This window comes from Peromyscus californicus, unplaced genomic scaffold (assembly GCF_007827085.1).
Source record: "Peromyscus californicus insignis strain IS unplaced genomic scaffold, ASM782708v3 Scaffold_20__1_contigs__length_68692818, whole genome shotgun sequence".
Classification (NCBI taxonomy): Eukaryota; Metazoa; Chordata; class Mammalia; order Rodentia; family Cricetidae; genus Peromyscus; species Peromyscus californicus.
This window is the reverse complement of record NW_026294503.1, coordinates 8,975,047-8,996,257: the sequence shown is the minus strand read 5'-3', so window position 1 is coordinate 8,996,257 and position 21,211 is coordinate 8,975,047. Positions and strand designations below refer to the sequence as shown.

Here is a 21,211-nt window from a genome sequence, read left to right as displayed (position 1 = left end):
ACACGAAATTATCAAAAAAGAAAAGAGAAAAATCTCTTCTCACTCTAATATAGGACAATTTGAAAATCCAATTTTTAAAGTTCTCTTCCCAGGTTCTGACAGTAGAACACTCATAAAATCCTGCTTCCTGTATACATTTATGTGTACCTGAGATTGGGAAGTAGTTCACTCACCATGATAGATTAGATACAGACATTGCCGCAATCTGCGATGGAGTCTTCTCTCAGTGCCAGAATAGAGACTCGGTACAGCCACTAGACAGGACCACTGCAGATTTCTGCTCTGCCGTTGGAACATTCACAGCCACTTATTTACCAGGGCTTGAGAGGACCTGTGAAGAAAATGAAAATGGTGATGTCTCTAGGACATAATCTTAAGAACTTCAAAACGTTTCTTTCAACTAGGCAAAAAGCCACGATCAAAGACAAATATCTCTGCATACAACTTTTTGAGTATCTATTGTATATATTGCTGTAGTGGATAGTTGTTCTGTCTATGACCTTGAAGCATCACCGCTAGAGAGGCAGCAGGCAACTGTCCTACTTACCTATGACCTTAAAGTACCTGCCCCTGGGGCATGGCTCAGGGCTACCCTTAAGATCTGAGATGCATATATGTTGCTCTCTTCTCTTGCTCATGGGCTTGGATGCTGAAATGGACCAGGCAGAAAAACACTGTGGGACTGTAAGTCAGTCTTCCAGGACCCTACAATAAATCTCCTGTGTTGTATGAGTTTTCCTCCCTAATAAATTCCTTCACCCTTTAAGCAGACTCTGTGAATTTATCAATACATATTGTCTTATAATTTCGAACCAAAATTTTCTCAGAGCAAAATTAACTCCATTCAACTGTTATCATTTTTAATAGCACAGGCTATTTTCTACTATCCTAATAAAAAATACTTATTATACATATACTATGTGTGTTAATAACATGTATATGGATTATGAATACAGATGAATGACAAATAATACACTGATCCTATTTTCAAGTAATATACAAAAAGGTCACTATAGTAAAATACAGTAGATTTTCTACAAAAGCCACCACAGGGTACATTCAGGCACAGAAGAGAGTCTTCTCGCTCAGTTACAGAGATTTAGCAAGAATTTCTAAAGAACATACCCATAAGTTATCACTAAAAAGCTTGGTTAAATGTTTAAAAAAATTCCAATGTCTAAGTGTCTTAGAAGGTCAGTTTATTTTCTCCTACATAAAAGCAAGCTTGAAGCAAAGAAGTTCACAGAGAGTAGAGTAATTCCACTGGGTAAAGGCTCTTTCTTTCGTGTCCCAACCTATGTGTTCTCTTCCTGACCTTAATCTGGGCTGCTGAACACCAGGGGGAGTCTGCATTCCAGCCAGCAGAGAGGGGGGAAAACGAAAAGAATATGTGTCCTAAGATTACATGAAACATTTCTACTTGAATTTTATAGAGGAGAGCCTGGTCATTTGGACACTGTTATTCAAAGGAAGATGAAAAATGCAGCTGTTCGCTGGGTATTTTTTTTTTATACCCAAATGCATACTAATGTGTTTACCACTAGGAGAGGGTGAAACAGATTGGGAAAGAAAACTAGCAGACTATCCCCACACTCAGCACGTAATAACCTTGACCCTGAAGTACTTTATAAATTGGGTGCCTCTCACAGAATGATGAACATTCAGTGGAAGACAGGTGGAATCAGTTATGGGTGGCTAATCATTTCGCATGTATGATTTATTTATAATAATAAACATTATAATAAACTTGTATACAATAAGTACAGTAACTATATATAATATATATAGTCAAGAATTACATTAACAATGTCCAGTCTATTAACATTTGACAAATTCAGAGAAAATACTCCATTATTTATCCTATTTTGGTGGGTCCAAAGTGTTGTATAATTCACTTTCTATCCTAACTTGTATTACCAACCCAAAACTATCTTCTCATGTCTTTCAAACTTATACACTTTACACCTCTTTAGTGAATTTCTTTTTGAATTTGTTAACAAGGAAAACTATAACTATCTAGTCTTCAACTCTATCAAAGATCCCAGAAGGATATAATATTCCCTGAGTAAACAGGAAGTTCATTGCAAGCAACTTCTATAATTCTAGAAATGACAGAGACATCTGGTTGCCTGGACAGTCATCCAAAGTTCCTCTGTAACATTGGGGCATCCATCTTCAGGCTACAGGCCTAGAGTCTCTGGCATAGCTTTCAGTGAAGCAGGAAATTTTAAGGACTTTTCCGCCCACTCTGGCAAAGTTCATCAGTCACTTCTCCCTGTGTCCTGTAGAATGTCTGGCAGTTTCTTCTGCCAGATAGGGTTTCTCTGTGTAGTTTTGGTGCCTGTCCTGAACTCACTCTGTAGACCAGGCTGGCCTCAAACTCACAGAGATCCACCTGCCTCGGCCTCCCAAGTGCTCGGATTAAGGGTGTGCACCACCACCACTCTTCTTGAATCTACTTTTAAAGAGCAACAATTTGATTGAAAATCTTTACATTGCTATGGATTTTAGTTTATTGATACAAATTTAAAGTTAATTTTGTTATATTGTATATATATTTCTACTCTTATTTAAGGAATTATGTTTATGCAACTCATTTAAAATTGTAATGTATCATTAGAAATACAGATTAATAGTAATCTATGATAATCAAACTTATAGTCTTATTAGACAAGTTTTTAGGTATACAAGATATATTTCAATTATATAAATAATCTTCAAACACTTCTAAGACCAACAGAATATGGCATTTAAAATGTTATAAAAACTTAGATTTTTCTGGACAGTAAGACATGTCTGCTCCTGGCAGCACCAATTACTTCAAAGAGGATGATGGGCATCAAAGAAACTCCTTATGCTTTCTTTGTGGCAAAAGTTAGCCACTGGGCAAAAAAAGTGCCCTTGCCTCGACTGCTTGACAGGATGCTGTATAAACTGGACATGCAGGATCCTTAGGAAGGTGACCACTGAACTTAGCAAGGTGAGATGGTCCTTCAGGTTCCTGCTTTACAGAAGAAACTGCCAGACATTCTACAGGACACAGGGAGAAGTGACTGATGAACTTTGCCAGAATGGGTGGAACAGTCCTTAAAATTTCTTGCTTCACTGAAAGTTATGCCAGAGACTCTAGGCCTGTAGGCTAACGATGCCCCAACATTACAGAGGAACTTTGGATGACTGTCCAGGCAACCAGATGTCTCTGTCATTTCTAGAATTATGGAAGTTGCTTGCAATGAACTTCCTGTTTACTCAGGTAATATTATATCCTTCTAGAGTCTTTGATAGAGTTGAAGACTAGATATAATTATAGTTTTCCTTAGTCGTTCTAAAAGATAAATTAGATATAAACTTCATGCTCACAAAAATAGGATAGAGGATAGAATATTTTCTTTAATTTTGCCAAATACAAATAGACTAGATTTTGTAACTGTAATTCTTGCTTGATAACTGTTTTGTTATATATAATTTTACTATGTTAAAGTTAAACCTTCCTTTTTGATTAGACAGAAAAGGGGAAGTGCTGTGGGATGTCTTTCTTTTATTTATTCATTTTTTTTTTTTTTTGGTTTTTCGAGACAGGGTTTCTCTGTGTAGCTTTGCGCCTTTCCTGGAACTCACTTTGGAGACCAGGCTGGCCTCAAACTCACAGAGATCCGCCTGGCTCTGCCTCCCGAGTGCTGGGATTAAAGGCGTGCGCCACCACTGCCCGGCAGGATGTCTTTCTTTATGCTGTAAATAGTTGTAAATATGTGTGGCTCCTATTGACAATAAATAAAGTTGTTTTGGTCTATGGCAAGAAAGCTTATAGCCAGGCAGAGATACAGAGAGAAGAAGAGACGAGTTGGGATGTGAACCTGACACCCAAGGAGTAAAAAGATGTCATCAGACCAGTAGCGCCACGGCCACATGACAACACATAGATTAATAGAAATCGGTTGAACTAAGTTGTAAGAGCTAGCTAGCAAGAAGCTTGAGCTATAGGCCACATAGTTTGTAATTAATATAAGCCTCTGAGTAATTATTTTATAAGTAGCTATGGGACTGCAGGTGGGAGTGATTCATCAGAACCTCAGGGCCAGGCAGGACCAGAGAAACTTCTGTCTACAGATGTCCATTGCTAAGAATATAGAAGCTCCGTATTGTGTCATCCTAGCAATTCTTTTCAACCTTTCTTCTACACCACTTGGCACTTACCAAGGACTCAGTTACCATGAACAATATGCATGGAATATTTCCCAATGCAATAAATTCTCCTTGCTATATTCAATTCTTTAGAGAGCTGTGTATCTGGATACATAATTAAATTTCCTTTACTGAATTATATTTTGAATTTTTACCAAGAGTTTCCATTGAAAGATATAATTAGAGAAAATAATAAGAACTACAAAATGAGCTATTGGGTTTGCTAGAATATTCACCAACACAAAAATATTGTCTTTCTGTGCATTCACAGGAAAAAGTTCTGTTAGATTTCAACACCAGGAAAAAATACTGTTCTCAATTTAAGGATGAATTTATAACTTTCAGCCAAAATGTACTATCACTATAAACAACTATCTGTCACTTTGTTGTCATGAAATACAGCTTATTTTCATGTGAGATAAAACCTTTCAAATCATATGAAGTGAAATGACACCCCTGAGTGCCCAAGTGGGCTGTGAATTATAAGTGTAGATACAACTGTTCCTGGATGGTCATTGGTTTTGGCCTGTGAACTTAATGAAATACTCACTAGTTAATATAGTCATTAAGCACATGAGTAGCTCTTGAACATAATAATGCATTACTGGGATGGTGCTCTAATATAATATTTAAATATCTATTATTCATAAATAAGATTTTATGTTTTTATTCCAGCTAAAAGGAATACTATATTTTAATAAGCTCATCTAGTTGCAATGACACTGTGATTCAGTAACACAATATACAAAGCAACCTTTGAGATAATACAGCTATAAAATATTACTTGGAAAAATAATCACAATGTTTAAGAGTTTGGGCAAAAAAACACATGTACTAATTATATAAATAAAAGTTGCATTAAAGAACATGCACAACTATATACCATGAGTTACAGTGTTTTGCTCAAAGAAAAAGAGATCTTGGACCTGAAAAGGGATACCAAATATAATATTCTAACTTTAAGCCAATGACTCATTCTGCTCTGATAGGCTATATTGGTAGGGAGGTAGAACATTCATTCAAATTCAACTCTAAATACTGCAAGAGACAATGGACATAAATGAGTAAAATACACTGGTATGGTAAGAATACTTTTATACTGAAGATTCAAAATAGATGTCAAATTATCATGAGAATATTAAACTCTTGATTTGTATATAATTTACAGATATTTTTAAATACCACATGATATCAGTGGTCTTCTTCCTTTACTTACAAACTAACTCTATGGGTCCATATTTTCAATTCTAGTCTCTGTTCTCATGGTGCTTGCTTGCTTGCAATGCTCATTATAAATACCATCATATACCACAAGTGCTAATTATTCTCAATCACCCAACAGATTAATTTCCCTCTGCTCTCACTTATCCATATGCTTTGGGGATATATACAAGATCCACCGATCTTGTGAATCCTTACCTCAATGTTTCCCACCTTTCTGAATTAAGTGCTACCAAATTTAGCAATTAAAATGTATGCTATTTGTCATTTCCAAAAACTGCTGTCACTTTAGAAAGAAAGGGACTTGTGTCTTTTGAATCTAAATTTTTGAGTATCCAGAGCTCTCCAAGTATTAATAAACCTGGGGACGGGCTTGAGAGTGTACTATGTCACAACACAGAGAGACATGACCTAATTTATTGGACAATAATAAACTCACGAGGTACAACAGTTCTACCAACTAAAATTTACCAAGCAATCTTGATCTCACTTAATGTGTGGTCACTGGCAATCACGAGTTTTTCTCTTCCATTCTTGACCGCAGATACTAACTCAAAGATCACACATTTCCCTTCATAAGACACGAAACTTACATAACAGCCATGGAAGAGTTAAAGAGGCAGTGTTCAAAGAAGTCTCACTGAAGGCAGGGCAGAGAGCTGACCCAGACACAAAGGGTCACTGTGGGCGGTCGAATAAGATTTTCACAAACACAGTGTGGAATCTGCTGGAGTCACACAGAATTTAACAACTTCAAGGTAGTGCTGGTTCAGGGCTGAGCGGATGCAGAGCAAGTAGACGATAGATGTCGGACCAGGCAGAGACCCTGCAGTTCAAGGGGGTCATATCAAGCAGCGGGGACAAGGTTGAGATGATATAAAGGGGACAGCTAAGAGTTCATCTCCTCCCCATTCGTGATATACACACAAATGGATGACAAGTCGGTGACTGCTGTGTGTCCTTGTTCTTGATGTCCCTCCTTTTATTATCCAGGTGAGGCAGTTATAGCCTTGAGTGGTCTGCTGTGTTTGACAAGTTCACAAGCATGGTTTTGAGACACCCATATGCCTATAGCATCCCAACTTAATAAGTTAATAGATCTCCTTTCTTACCTGAAGGACAAACTTCACTTACCATCCATGTCATTCTAGACAGAAGGTGATCTCTTGCTTGCACAAACAAGAGGCAGAGTCATTCTTCTGGAATATTGTAATCACAGTTGTCATCAGCATAGATACAACTGCTGCTTTGCAAAAACAATTACTTGGAGCAAGGAACAACCTGAAATCTACCATTTCCCAGGCTATGGAGGACTTAAAGGAAGGTGATAGCCTGAAACAGGGCACAGTCTGATCTCCCAAAGTCAGAACAGTTCACCGGCTGCTGACTCACAAGAGCATCAGCCCAGGAATTCACCATGGAGCACCAAAGCACCAGCCTATGGACTCACAGAGCACCTGCCCAGCCACACAGGCCGCGCTGCCAAAATAGATGTCACACACTGTCCATCACCCTAGAAGTGCTTCAAGCCACTCTTAGCTGGAGGGTAACAAGTCCTGACCACAGAGGAACCCAGAGGAAAAACGAGTCAGTCGGCAGCCCTGCAAGTCCACCTGATCACTTCATTCCTGCAACAGCTCTGGAAACAGCCCTATCATCCAGTGTTAGCTCCTCTCAACCACAGTCCCCAAGCGGTCCTCTCCGTTCGGTGACTTGAGAGGAGACATTCCCTTCTACGACTACAGACACAGGCCTGAAGACCCGAGTCTCAGATGGAGACCCTGGAGTGCCTGTCACTCAGTACGCAGCTGAAAAATGGGGCAGTCCAGCCTACCCACAAACCCTCAGGGTGACTCAGCCACAGACCGGAAGTCTAGCAGCACATCACTAAACGCTGAAAAACTAAGAATAACTTTCCAGCATCAATTCCTTTATATATATTTTTGGAACTGTTATTACGAGGTAGGCAATATCAAATTCTTTCATGAATTAAAGAAAATTCTTTCCATAACTTTATAAATACTAGTCATAGAAATGGAATTTTTTCAGGGTGCTTACTAAAAGAATTGCCTCCTTCCTTTTCAACTATAAAATTGTGTTCTTTATTTTTTTTTTTATTTTGGGGCCATATTAAAGGTTTGAGACTTCTAAGATGCTTGTCTTTTTCCTTTTTAAATGTATGCATATTTATTTATTTAATTATTTATTTATTTATTTATTTATTTATTTATTTATTTATTTATTTATTTATTCTTTCGAGACTGGGCCTCATGTAGCCCAGGTTAGCCTGAAACTCGCTACAGAGTTGAGGATGACTTTTAAATTCTGCAAAGGTGAACTGTCTGCTTCCACTTTCTGAGTCCTGTATTAACAGGCAGGCATCCACAACGCTTGCTTTTACGTGGGTGTTGGGGATGAAACCCAGGGTTGCATGCATGCTAGGCAAGCACTCTACAAACTCAGTTATATCTCTAGCTGCAACTATGTTTTAAAGCTATTTCATCCTTATTTAGAGTTGCTTACCAACTATAAAACATGAAATATGTTAACTCCGGAGAATCAGTCACTTTTTCAAAACTGTTTTGCCTCTTGATTCTATTGAGAACACAGGCTAGTAGTATGATATGCAAATTAGTATCATTTTGTTTGGAAAGTGGGGTCAACTAAAAATGACATTCTGGCAATTTCTGTAATCTTAAAATTTCTAGCAGGATGCAGAAATGTATCCCTCTGTAACACCTGAGTGATTAGGGTCAACATGGATATAACCTCTACTCTACAAATGCTCACGAACCTTCCAAGCTGTTTTTGTTCCCACTGATATCTACCCTGAAAATACTGTCTTGGCACGGGTTGAAAAATCCCCACATTGAAACCTCCGATCAGCACAGATGGTAACCCTGGAGACAAGCTAATGCAAAGCTTCATGTGTCTTTTCTCTGCAATGCAGCTGTCTTTTTGCTTGTATTGAAGTCATTTCATGGGCAGTATTAGTATTCAATTGGGTATGTCAGTAATTGATCTAAAGCATTTATTGAAGAGACCTGGTTCTATACACCTGAGTCCGAAGCATGCTCATCAAAAATCGTTCCCACCTCCAAATTACAGGGAGTCTTTGTTATATTCAGAGAAATAATCCATAATGACCTTGCAGCCATTTTAAAATACACTGTCGCTGGAAACAGATCACTGTAAAACCCAAGTTTGGGATTTTTTCATTTATTTAGATAAATGATTATGTAATATACTGTTATAATTTTATGAGACAAATTCATCTTATTTTTGCATGAACTACAAAGACAACTTTCTGGCTGTTCATTGAACCCATTTTTTTCTGATCATGTTTCTCTACTGCCTACATGAGAAATGCCACATCTTATTGGTTCTATCCCTTCTGTGTCCCTAATTCTGCAGTCTCTGCTTGCCTTACCAGTGACTTCAAATAATGTCTCTGCTCTCATTTGCTTCCAATGACAAAGTCTAGGAAGTATTAACCCTAGAACCACTGATTCCCCCTTTCACCACCCAGGGGTGTTTCCTGATATTCAACTCCACAGTTCCATCAGCAACCAACCAGCCAAGGAACCCACCGGCCTTTGGTAGAATCCCCTCCATCCATGTGGATTTTCCTCCCTGGAGATGAGCACTTCCAGCTTGCACTAAGCTCCACCAATGAATCACCATTTCCTATGAGCATATGCTTCAAAGTTCAGGCCAGCGGGATGTTCCCCACTTACTCATTAAGAGCTGCTGGGTTTTGCTTGTGTTGTTTGGTTTTCTCTTTCACCATGTACATCATGTAGGCATATCTATCTCTGCACAAGTTCAAGTCCACATTAATTTTAGTCTTAGCTCATTTTTTCATGTTCATTAACCATGAACCAGATATAAGTGTTTTAAATGAACCAACACAATAAGTGAACTGAATTTCTTTAAACAATTTCTTTGTGCAATTTTCAACCCTTAGTGTAGATTTAACAGTCTTATTAAATAAGAAACACAGAGCCAAATGCAGACTTAAAAGCCCAAGAGGTCAGAGCAGTAGCTAAGAGCTGAGACTAAAACTCTTTCTTACCCCTCGCTGCTGCTGCTGTCCTTCCCCTGAGAAAGAGGCCTACTTCCTGTGTGTCTGTCTTTTTATTGACTTTCTGTTCTGCTTTTTTTTTTTTTTTTTTTTTTGGTTTTTCAAGACAGGGTTTCTCTGTGTAGCTTTGCACCTATCCTGGAACCCACTTGGTAGTCCAGGCTGGCCTCAAACTCACAGAGATCCACCTGGCTCTGCCTCCCGAGTGCTGGGATTAAAGGTGTGCACCACCACTGCCCAGCCTGTTCTGCCTTTTTATTGGTTGTAAACCCAACCACATGACCTCCTCATCACTGCCTGTCTATGCAGACCTCCAGGTCTCTATAGTTGGTATTGAGATTAAAGGTCTGTGTCTCCATGCTGCCTGCATCCTTGAACACACAGAGATCTGCCTGTCATGTAATCAGGATTAAAGATATGCGCCACCATAAAAACTGACATGTGGACCAATGGAATCGAATTGAAGACCCTGACATTAATCCGCACACCTATGAACATATAATTTTTGACAAAGAAGCCAAAACTGTACAATGGAAAAAAGAAAGCATCTTCAACAAATGGTGCTGGCATAACTGGATATCAACATGTAGAAGGCTGCAAATAGATCCATATCTGTCACCGTGCACAAAACTTAAGTCCAAGTGGATCAAGGACCTCAACATAAATCCAGCTACTCTGAATCTGCTAGAAGAGAAAGTAGGAAGTAGTCTTGAATGCATTGGCATAGGAAATCACTTCCTAAATAGAACACCAGTAGCACAGAAACTGAGAGAAACAATCAATCAATGGGACCTCTTGAAACTGAGAAGCTTTTGTAGAGCAAAAATATGGTCAACAAGGCAAAGCGACAGCCTATAGAATGGGAAAAGGTCTTCACCAACCCCACATCTGACAGAGGACTGATATCCAGAATATATAAGGAACTCAAGAAATTAGACATCAAAATGCCCAACAGTCCAATTAAGAAATGGGCTATAGAACTAAACAGAGATTTTCAACAGAGGAAACTCAAATGGCTGAAAGACATTTAAGGAATTGCTCAACATCCCTAATCATCAGGGAAATGCAAATCAAAACAACTCTGAGATACCACCTTATGCCTGTCAGAATGGCTAAGATCAAAAACACAGAAGACACCTTATGCTGGAGAGGATGTGGAGCTAGGGGACCCACTGCTGGTGGGAATGCAAGCTTGTACAACCACTTTGGAAAATTGGGAATCAATTTCCCCCAAGATCCAGTTATACCACTCTTGGGCATATACCCAAGGAATGCTCAATCAAACCACAAGAGCACTTGTTCAGCTATGTTCATATCAGCATTGTTTGTAATAGCCAGAACATGGAAACAACCTAGATGCCCTTCAACTGAAGAATAGATAAAAAAAAAAAAATGTGGTACATACACACAATGGAATACTACTCAGCAGAGAAAAACAATGACATCATGAGGTTTGCAAGCAAATGGATGGATCTAGAAAAAATCATCCTGAGTGAGGTAACCCAGACTCAGAAAGACAAACATGGTATGTACTCACTCATAGCAGGATACTAGATGTGGAACAAGGATGACTGGACTGCTGCTCACATCACCAGGGAGGCTACCTGGAAAACAGGACCCCAAGAAAGACACGGGGATCGCCCAATGACAGAGAAATGGAAGAGATCTACATGAACAGCCTGGACATGAGTGGGGGTAATGAAGGGCGAGGGTCGAGGGAAAGAGAGCTTGGGGAAGCAGGAGATCCCAGCTGGATCAACAACAGAGAGGGAGAACAAGGAATAGGAGACCATGGTAAATGAAGACCACATGAGAATAGGAAGAAGCAAAGTGCTAGAGAGGCCCACAGAAATCCACAAAGATACCCCCACAACAGACTGCTGGCAATGGTCGAGAGACAGCCCGAACTGACCTACTCTGGTGATGGGATGGCCAAACACCCTAATTGTCGTGCTAGAAATCCCATCCAACTACTGAGGGATCTGGATGCAGAGATCCATGGCTAGGCCCTGGGTGGAGCTCTAGGAGTCCAATTAGAGAGAATGAGGAGGGTTTATATGAGCAAGAATTGTTGAGACCAAGGTTGGATAAAGCACAGGGACAAATAGCCAAACGAATGGAAACACATGAACTATGAACCAATGGCTGAGGGGCCCCCAACTGGATCAGGCCCTCTGAATGGGTGAGACAGTTGATTGGCTTGATCTGTTTGAGAGGCATCCAGGCAGTGGGACCGGGTCCTGTGCTCATTGCATGAGTTGGCTGTTTGAAACCTGGGGCCTATGTAGGGTCGCTTGGCTCGGCCTGGGAAGAGGGGACTGGACCTGCCTGGACTGAGTCTACCAGGTTGATCTCAGTCGTCGGGGGAGGCTTTGCCCTGGAGGAGGTGGGAATGGGGGGTGGGCTGGGAGGAAGGTGAGGGGGGCGGGAGGGGGGAGAACAAGGGAATCCGTGGCTGATATGTAGAACTGAATTGTATTGCAAAATAAAAATAAATAAATAAAAGCAAATTTTTTTTCTAAAAAAAAAAGATGTGTGCCACCACTGCCCGGCTTCTGCTATGGCTTGCTATTAGCTCTGACCCCCAGACAACTTTATTTATTACCATACAAATAAAATCACATTTCCGTACAAATAAAATATCACCATACCTTAGCAGTTAATGGGGATCACCATTGTCTGATGAGAACCTGAGGGAGTTCCCCAAGCACCAGTGTTTGCTGCTGCATACTTTGCACATAACATCAGCTGGAATTCACTATATTTTCCATAAAAACTTGCCTTTAACACTACAGATAATATTTTAAAACAATTTTAAGAAGACGGAGATACTTTCAAATCCCCTGTTTAGAAGAGACTCCCCATCACCTAAATATTATGGCAGGATCCTCTCTACACTGACTATCCTATGGATCCTCTATTCCTGATCACATCAAATAGCCACTCTGGAGTGAAATGATTTTCATCTCCCACGGAAGGCTGAGTACAGCACTCTGCACTTTGGAACAAGTCAGAAATCAAAGTAAGTCCTCAGCTCCCAACTCACATCTTCTAGGTGCACATTATTGTACTCAAGAGCAGCACTGAAATATCAAGCATTTGAAAGAGTACAATCTGTCTAAACCAGCCAATGCTTTCAGATTTTACAATACACTTTGATGAGTCAGTAAAGGTTCAATCTCATGTGGATGAGCCAGTCAAAAAGACTGCCAAAAAATAATAAAAAAAAGCTTAATTAAAAACAGAAAGAAACAAAGCAGAAGACTGAATTAAAAATATATTTCAAGTAAAAAAAAACACTTACGCACATTAAACGAATCTTTGTGCAGTCTCAGAACATATGCTTTTCGACACTCAGGATTGACTTTGGAGGAGAGGAGAAAACTTCCAGTAAACAATGCATTTAGTAATGTAATGCAGTATATAAACAGATGGATTCTCACCTCCAAACCGCAAGATGGCTTCGAGGTCCATCACTGCACAGCCCAGATTGATCTGCCAGCCCTCATCAGAAAAAGCCTCCACCCCTTCGGCCCTGGAATTCCTGTCAACTGGAGCCTGGTTTCTCTCTGAATAAACTAATCAACTCTACACCCATATGTTTCAGAACAGACAGAAAGATCACTGTGTTCCTGCTTCCAGGAATCTCCCTCTCTCCTTGATTAAAAAAATTATAAAGTCTTGCTTAAACACCAATAATTCAAAACTCTCATTATATATTGTACATGTTTTTATTACAGTCTTTCTCAGATTTCTTTCATATTATGATTTTCTTCTCTGTGAAAGAGGAGCACTGTTAGTAATAATGTATTATTTAACTATGTAAGCAGTAGTTATCTATTTAAGAAGTTTGCAATTTGAAGTTTCTGGAAATGAGGATGGAGAATATCCATTTCCTATAATGAATATAAAAATAATAACAAAGAAATTATAGTAATGCTTATTTAAAATATAATTACTTAAAGAACTTTAGGACACGCACAAAAGCAAATGAAATTCAATAGTTACTGATTCACTTATTTTATCTGGATCCAACTAATTCCTCAAAATTATTGACATTTCTTTGACAACAAAGACATCTACATGTAAGATTCAGTACCAAAAAAGCAAGACAAACCGGGAGACAGACAGACAAAAATTTGTACAGAAAGAAACTTGTTTGGTGTCAAATGGCCAGCCCTGAAAATATTCACAGAAGTAACATTATATGTACTGAGCAGACTCTGTGTGTGTGTGTGTGTGTGTGTGTGTGTGTGTGTACATATGCATGGAATAACAATGAAAACAAAGTCCATGACTTTGAAGGACAGTGGGTAGATGCAGTTGGGAGGGTTTGCAGAGAGGAAAGTTGGGGACAAATGTTGCAATTTTATTATAATCTAAAGAAAACTATTTTTTAAAGGAAAGAAGAGAAAAAGAAAGAAAGAAGCCTTGCTTCCAAGAGAAGAAATGGCCATAGCAGCTGGGCAGCCCCACAGGTTGGGGCAGAGTTCCAGTTTCTCAGGGATATGAGTGTTCCACCGTGGGGCGTTTCCTGCAGACACTGACTACAAGAAACGCACTTGCACACAACTCTTTTGATTCAGCAAATGGTTTTTTCTTTCCGACATTATTTTAAAACAACATGATCAAAATCAGTTTATGTCTCTTTCCCCTCACTCAGTGTGGGAAAGAACTGACTTTTCTAGGAGCCTCTTTCTACCGTCCTCCAAACACAAAGTAGAGAGTATAAAAGCTTCCTTTTTAAGAGTTTTTTATGTGTGTGTGTGTTTGTATGTATTTTATGTATGTGTGTGTGCAAGCACACATATTACTGATTTCTGAAGTTGTAATCTGCTATACCAAAGTTCCTCTAGAGAAGTGGGAGTATTTTATTTAATGTTTCCCCATACACTCTAGCATGTTTAATTGTATGTTAATTTTACTTGTTAATAGGTATGAGACTATTGAAACTGAGAAGCTTTTGTAGGGCAAAGGACAGGATCGATAGGACAAAACAACAGCCTACAGAATGATCTTCACCAGCCCCATATCTGACAGAGGGCTGATATCCAAGTATATAAAGAACTCAAGAAATTAGACATCAAAATGCCCAACAGTCCAATTAAAAAATGGGCTATAGAGCTAAACAGAGAATTCTCAACAAAAGAAGCTCAAATGATTGAAAGACATTTAAGGAATTGCTCAACATCCTTAATCATCAGGGAAATGCAAATCAAAACGACTCTGAGATACCATCTTACACATGTCAGAATGGCTAAGATCAAAAACACTGAAGACAGCTTATGTTAGAGAGGTTGTGGAGCAAGGGGAACACTCCTCCACTGTTGGTGGGAATGCAAACTTGTACAGCCACTTTGGAAATCAATATGGGGCTTTCTTGGAAAATTGGGAATCAGTCTCCCTCAAAACCCAGCTATACCACTCTTGGGCATACGCCCAAGAAATGCTCAATCATACTACAAGGACACATGCTCAGCTATGTTCACATCAGCATTGTTTGTAATAGCCAAAACCTGGAAACAACCTAGATGCCCTTCAACTGAAGAATGGATAAAAAAAAATGTGGTACGCATACACAATGGAGTACTACTCAGCAGAGAAAAAATTATGAGGTTTGCAGGCAAATGGATGCAACTAGAAAATATCATCCTGAGTGAGGTAATCCAGACTCAGAAAGACAAACATAGTATGTACTCACTCATAAGTGGTTATTAGTTGTAAAGCAAAGGATAACCAGACTGCAACTGACAACTCCAGGGAGGCTACCTAGTAAAGAAGACCCTAAAAAAGACACAGGGATCACACAGCGACAGAGAAATTGATGAGATCTACATGAGCAAACTGGGGGTGAGGGAGTGTAATGAAGGGCAAGGATCAGGGGAAAGAGAGCATGGGGAAGTGGGAGATCCCAGCTGGATCAGGAACAGAGAGGGAGAACAAGGAAAAAGAGACCATGATAAATGAAGACCCCATGGGAATAGGAAGAAGTAGTGTGCTAGAGAGGTCTCCAGAAATCCACAAAGATGACTCCATTATAGACTACTGGCAATGGTCGAGAGAGTGCCTGAGCTGACCTGCTCTGGTGATCAGATGGCCGAACACCCTGGCTGTCATGATAGAACTCTCATCCAGTTCCTGATGGAAGCAGATGCAGAGATCCATGGCCAAACCCCAGGTGGAGCTCCGGGAGTCCAATCAATGGGAGAGAGGAGGGATTATATGAGCAAGAGATATCAAGACCACGATTGGCAAAAGCATAGGGACAAATAGCCAAACTGGTAGAAACACATGAACTGTGAACCAATAGCTGAGGAGCCCCCATGGAACTGGACTAGGCCCTCTGTATAAGTGAAACAGTTAATTAGCTTCAAATGTTTGGGATGCCCCCAGGCAGTGGGACCGGGACTTGTCCTTGGTGCATGAGCCGGCTTTTTGGAACCTAGTGCCTATGATGAGACACTTTGTTCAGCCTAGGTGCAGGGAGGAAGGGATTGGACCTGCCTCAACTGAATGTACCAGGCTGGACTGACTCCCCAGGGGAGACCTTGCCTTGGAGGAGATGGGAATGGGGGGATTGGGGAGGAAGGTGGGGGGATGGGAGGAGGGAGGACAGGGGAATCTGTGGCTGATATATAAAACGACTAGAAAATCTCTTATATAAAATAAAAATAAGTAAAAAATTTTTAAAAGGACAGAGCTATTGTATGTATCACATTTAAGATTCCTATTAAATCCATTTGAATAAAATTACATTAAAAATAGGTATGAGACTAGGTAGACTGTGTAATAAATGAAGAAACTTCTATATTAGTTTTTATAAAGGAACATATTATTTTAAATATCTCCTTTTATTCCTTAATTTCATTCAATAATCCTTAACCTAAATTTATATCACATACCTGTTTAATCTGTTCTTCATGACATACTAGAATATTTATATGTTATATTTATATGTTATATAGTGGTCTTATTCTGAAGATGTAAATTAATTTATGGTGGTAATTGTAAAAGAAATTATATACAGAAGCAGCATAGAAAAACATTGCCATGCACCCCCTTTGAAATGTAATAGATAAAAGATAAGGGTTAATAATAGCCATTTTCTATTCTCTCGAGTTAGAAAAGATGTCAAAGTCTGGGTTTGCTCAATATTTCCACTGTTTCTATTTGCTGATCTGTGCACTAAGAAGGATGCAAGTTTGTCTAATGTGGCTTTGGGATTTGCAAGATCTGCCAACAAGGCTTTGCAAATATCTACAAATGTCAAATAATACAGAATGCTCAAGAGAAGAAGTTTGAGATGCTAACACTGTGGTAGGCAGAATAAATTCAAGTCATGCTTTTCTAGGATTCCTGGTGCTTTTACATTCATTCTTTTATTCAACACATGTTCAAAGGACAGGAAGAGTTCTGTGTGCCAGAGTCATAGTAGAGGAAAGGAAAACAGTGCTCACTGCATGATTTAGGTCTTATTAAAGAAAAAAAGACACAAAATATTAAAGGAACATATTAAATCAATATAATAAATGTTGTGAATAAATAAGTCATGGAGACTAGAGGTGCTCAGATTATGATTTCCTAGATGATTAGAGAGGGCCTAGCTCAAAGGAGGTGAGACTTAGGGAAAAAATTCAAAGGGGAACAACTTAAAATCTCTCTAAGCATGTATAAGCATGTATAAACATCGAAGAACTGAAATGTATCAAAAATAAAGGTAGGATGTCTGGTATCTCAGGTAACAGTTTTGAAGCGCATCATTATTCACACGCCCATCATTATTCATACCTGTGCTGTCTCAAAGAGGATGGCATAGAGATAATTTAAGTATTTCCCAGTGAGTCCCTTGGGAGGTCACTCTTATGATCTCATTGAATCTGACTCTTTCTTGTCTGTTATTGACAGCTGCTCCAATCACAGCCTATCTCCTGACGGCTGCTCCAATCACAGCCTATCTGCGGACGGCTGCTCCAATCACAGCCTATCTGTGGACAGCTGCTCCAATCACAAGCTGTCAGGTGACAGCTGTTAATCACCTCAGCAGGAACATCAGGGCCATAGTGAAAGAGTTTAAAGGAAACTAGTTCTTTGAAAAGGTTTGAATACATGATGCATCTAAGTCTTCCCTACAGAAGAGCTTTTGACTATAGGCTTGTAAAATATTTTTATCTTAGAAAACTGTGTTTTGTAAACTTGATATTGAGAAAAGAAATGTCTAAGTGCAAAGGATATTGCTTACGTATTAGATAATAAAAACTAGTATTTATTGGGTGTTATTTTTATTTATATTTTTCTATAATGACTTCATATTTATACACCATAATGTTGGAAGTGCTCACCATATTTCCGATTCAGTTGTTAGTACTTTTATTTCATCTAATCCTTCAGACTAAGTTCTGTCTCAGTTTCATCAACTCAACAGTGGAGAAAAGAGTAGCACTCCCTTGGAGTTTTACTAATAAATGTGATACTAAATGCCGAGCTCATGGAGATTTCAGAAAGAAGGCAGAATAATGCATAGATATTTTGGCACTAGCACTGAAATGGTGTTGGTGGGTTCTACTCACAGCTGTGAGGGCAGCAGCAGGGCAGGGCAAATAAGTTTTTCTAAACAGCTGTGCAAAGTCATTGTCCAGAATGCTTTTGTGTTTATGTTTCACCTGTATTTCATCAATGTATCAATGCTCACATGTGAATGCATCAATGAGGTAATCATCACCAAGGTGCATATTCAAACCAGTTTCTCACTGAAGAAACAGAACAGAATTTCATTGTGAAAAGGAAAGATGAAACCCAAACTACCAATCTCCCTGAAGAACCAGAGAAGTAAGAGTAAATGGAAGGAGATACCAAAATAAAAATCATTTTGATCCCTTTGTCCCACATGCTAACACCACAGGCAGTCTCCTGCTAAAAACTAGCTGGTCAGACAACCAGGGAACCGGAGAGGCATTTTTTAACTGTCCTTCCTGCCTTCCAAGTCCAGTTCCCAGTCTTATCCGATCCTCACCCCCCTACACCGTGGAGCAGACCACCTGCTGTGGCCACTCCTTTCTCTCCGCCCCCATTCCAAAGGGCCAAACAAATCTCTCCAACAGTCCTTCCTCACCCTATCATTTATCACACCCCCACTGCCAGAGACAGTCTCTCCCTGGGTCATGGCTGCCAAGGAATCAGATCTGATCCTCACGGCAGACCAAGTTTTCCTTCCTCCTGTGGACCCTTCTTCTCCCTTCCCTTCTAGCCAAAACCCCATCACTGCCTGTCAGCTCCCATTACCTAGAAACCAGTTCTTCTTAGAGGATCCTTGATAGTCACACCTCGCAGAGGCTCAGAGGGACTCCTTACTGGCAACGCACAGGCATTACCCATCCCTAGGATCCAGAGAGGGCAACAGAAACTAAGGAAAACATAACTTATCTAACAAAGACAAGACCAGATATCAACTCCTAGATTTACAGTCATCTGAAACCCAGATGCCTAGACAGCAGAATAAAAACACAAGCAATAACAGGCATTCTAGTATCTAATAAAATAGACTTCAAACCAAAATTAAACAAAAGAGACAGGAAAGAACACTTCATACTCATTAAAGGAAAAATCCACCTAGGTGATGTTTCAGTTCTTAACATCTATGCCCCAAATGCAAGGGCACCCACGTTTATGAAAGAAACATTACTAAAATTTAAATCACACCTTGACCCTCACACATTGATATAGGAGACTTCAAGACCCCAATCTTGCCAATAGACAGGTCATCCAGAAAAAACTAAACAGAAATGTTGGAGCTAACTGATGTCATAAACCAAATGGACTTAACAGATATTTACAGAACATTTCACCCAAACACAAAAGACTATATCACCTTATCAGGAGCTCAAGGAACTTTCTCGAAAATTGACCATGGACTTGTACAGAAGTCAAATCTCAACAGATACAAGCAAACTGAAATAACACCCTGCATCCCATCCAACTGTGCATTTATGTCAACTGGATAGAGGCTAGAGTCATCAAATAGGAGGGAGGCTCATTTGAGAAAATGCCTCTATGAGATCAGGCTGTTGCTGGGGGGATGTCTTTCTGTACACTGTGAATATATCTTGTTCCCATTGGTTAATAAATAAGCTGCCTTGGCCTATGGCAAGGCAGCTTAGAGGCAGGCAGGAAATCCAAGGAGAGAGACAGGAAAGAGAAAGGCAGAGTCTAGAGATGCCAGCCTGCTGTCCAAGAAGCAACATGCCAGTCGACCAGAAAAGCCACATGGCAAAACAAAGATTACTAGAAATGGGTTAATTTAAGATATAAGAGTTAGCTATCAAGAGTTCGGCCATAGGCCATACTGTTGGTAATTAATATTAAGCCTCTGAATGATTATTTTATAAGAGGCTGCAGACCACAAGACCAGGCAGGACCAGATAAAACTTCCAGCTACAGGCTGTAGGCAAGCCAGTAGGGCATTTTTTAAGTTAATGATCAATGAGGACAGTACAGTATATTGTGAGTGGTGCCATCACTGGTCTAGTGGTCCTGGGTTCCATAAAAACCAGGCTGAATGAACCATGAGGAGCAAGCCTGTAAGCAGCATTTCTCCATGGCCTCTGCATCAGCTCCTGCCTCTAGGTTTCTGCCAGGTTGGAGTTGCTGTCCCGACTTCCTCTGATGATGAATAGTAATATGGAAATAAGTACCTTCCTCTACAAGTTGTATGGTCATGGTGTTTCATCATAGTAATATTAACCCTAACTAATAGTGACCACCACTGATTAAAGCTGGATATCAACAACAGGAAGCTTACAAACTCATGGAAACTTAACAACTCACTACTGAATGAAAAATGAGTCAAGGAAGAAATTAAAAACTTCTTAGAATTGAATGAAAATGAGGACAAAATATACCCAAACTTACGGGGACACAATGAAGGTAGTTCTAAGAAGCAAGTTTACAGAACCAAATGCCTACATTTAAAAAAAAATGGAGAGATCTCATATTAGTCACTTAACAGCAACCTAAAAGTTCTAGAACAACAACAAAAAAAGATACAATGCCTGAAAGGGGTAGACATAAAGAAACATTCAAACTGAGGCTGAAATCAGTAAACAGATTGAAAGACAAAAACTACATGGTTATCTCATTAGATACATACAAGGCTTTTTAACACAATCTAACACCTGTTCATGATAAAAGTCCTGGAAAGAATAGGCATGCAAGGGACATATGTCAACATAATAAGGGCAATTTGCAGCAATCATTCAGCTAATATCAACCTAAGTGGAGAGAAATTCAAAGGATTTCCACTAAAATTGCAAACAGGCCAAGGTCGTTCACTCTTTCCACACCTAATCAATATAGTACTTGAAGTCTTAGCTAGATCAACAAGGCAAATGAAGGAGAGATCAAAGGGATACAAGTAATAAGAAAGAAGCTCCCTAAATTATATGCATATATGAAGGTGATCTAAATGGAATTGCCAAATAACAGAGGAGCCTAAGCCCCAGCTGGACAATCCTCTTGGCCAACTGAAGCCTCCAAATCCAGGAATGGGTTACATCTAATCAAGTGATTGGCCAAAGGGGACCCATGGGAACCAGAAACTAACCCAGGCTATTTCCAGGGCTGTCGGCTGCTCTCCACAATCTGAACGTAAAGGCCTCTGGTTGAAATCAATGCCTACACAACTCACTGAACATGAAGTAGAGCTTGTGCCTACCTAGAAACTTCACCCCT

General features: G+C 39.6%; 1 protein-coding gene across 3 annotated transcripts in view; it reads right to left on the bottom strand.

Annotated features, from left to right (window-relative positions):
• The window catches only part of Oxr1 (oxidation resistance 1), a 398,709-nt gene that overhangs the window by 315,285 nt on the left and 62,213 nt on the right, over positions 1-21,211 (bottom strand). For 2 of the 3 annotated variants that reach the window (XM_052747727.1, XM_052747728.1), the window contains exon 1: positions 174-303. In XM_052747727.1, the coding sequence (XP_052603687.1) occupies positions 174-196 (23 nt within the window). In that variant the 5' untranslated portion in view covers positions 197-303. Of the gene's footprint in view, positions 1-173; positions 332-21,211 lie in introns of those variants that run through there. The other variant, XM_052747729.1, reaches the window with a different exon arrangement.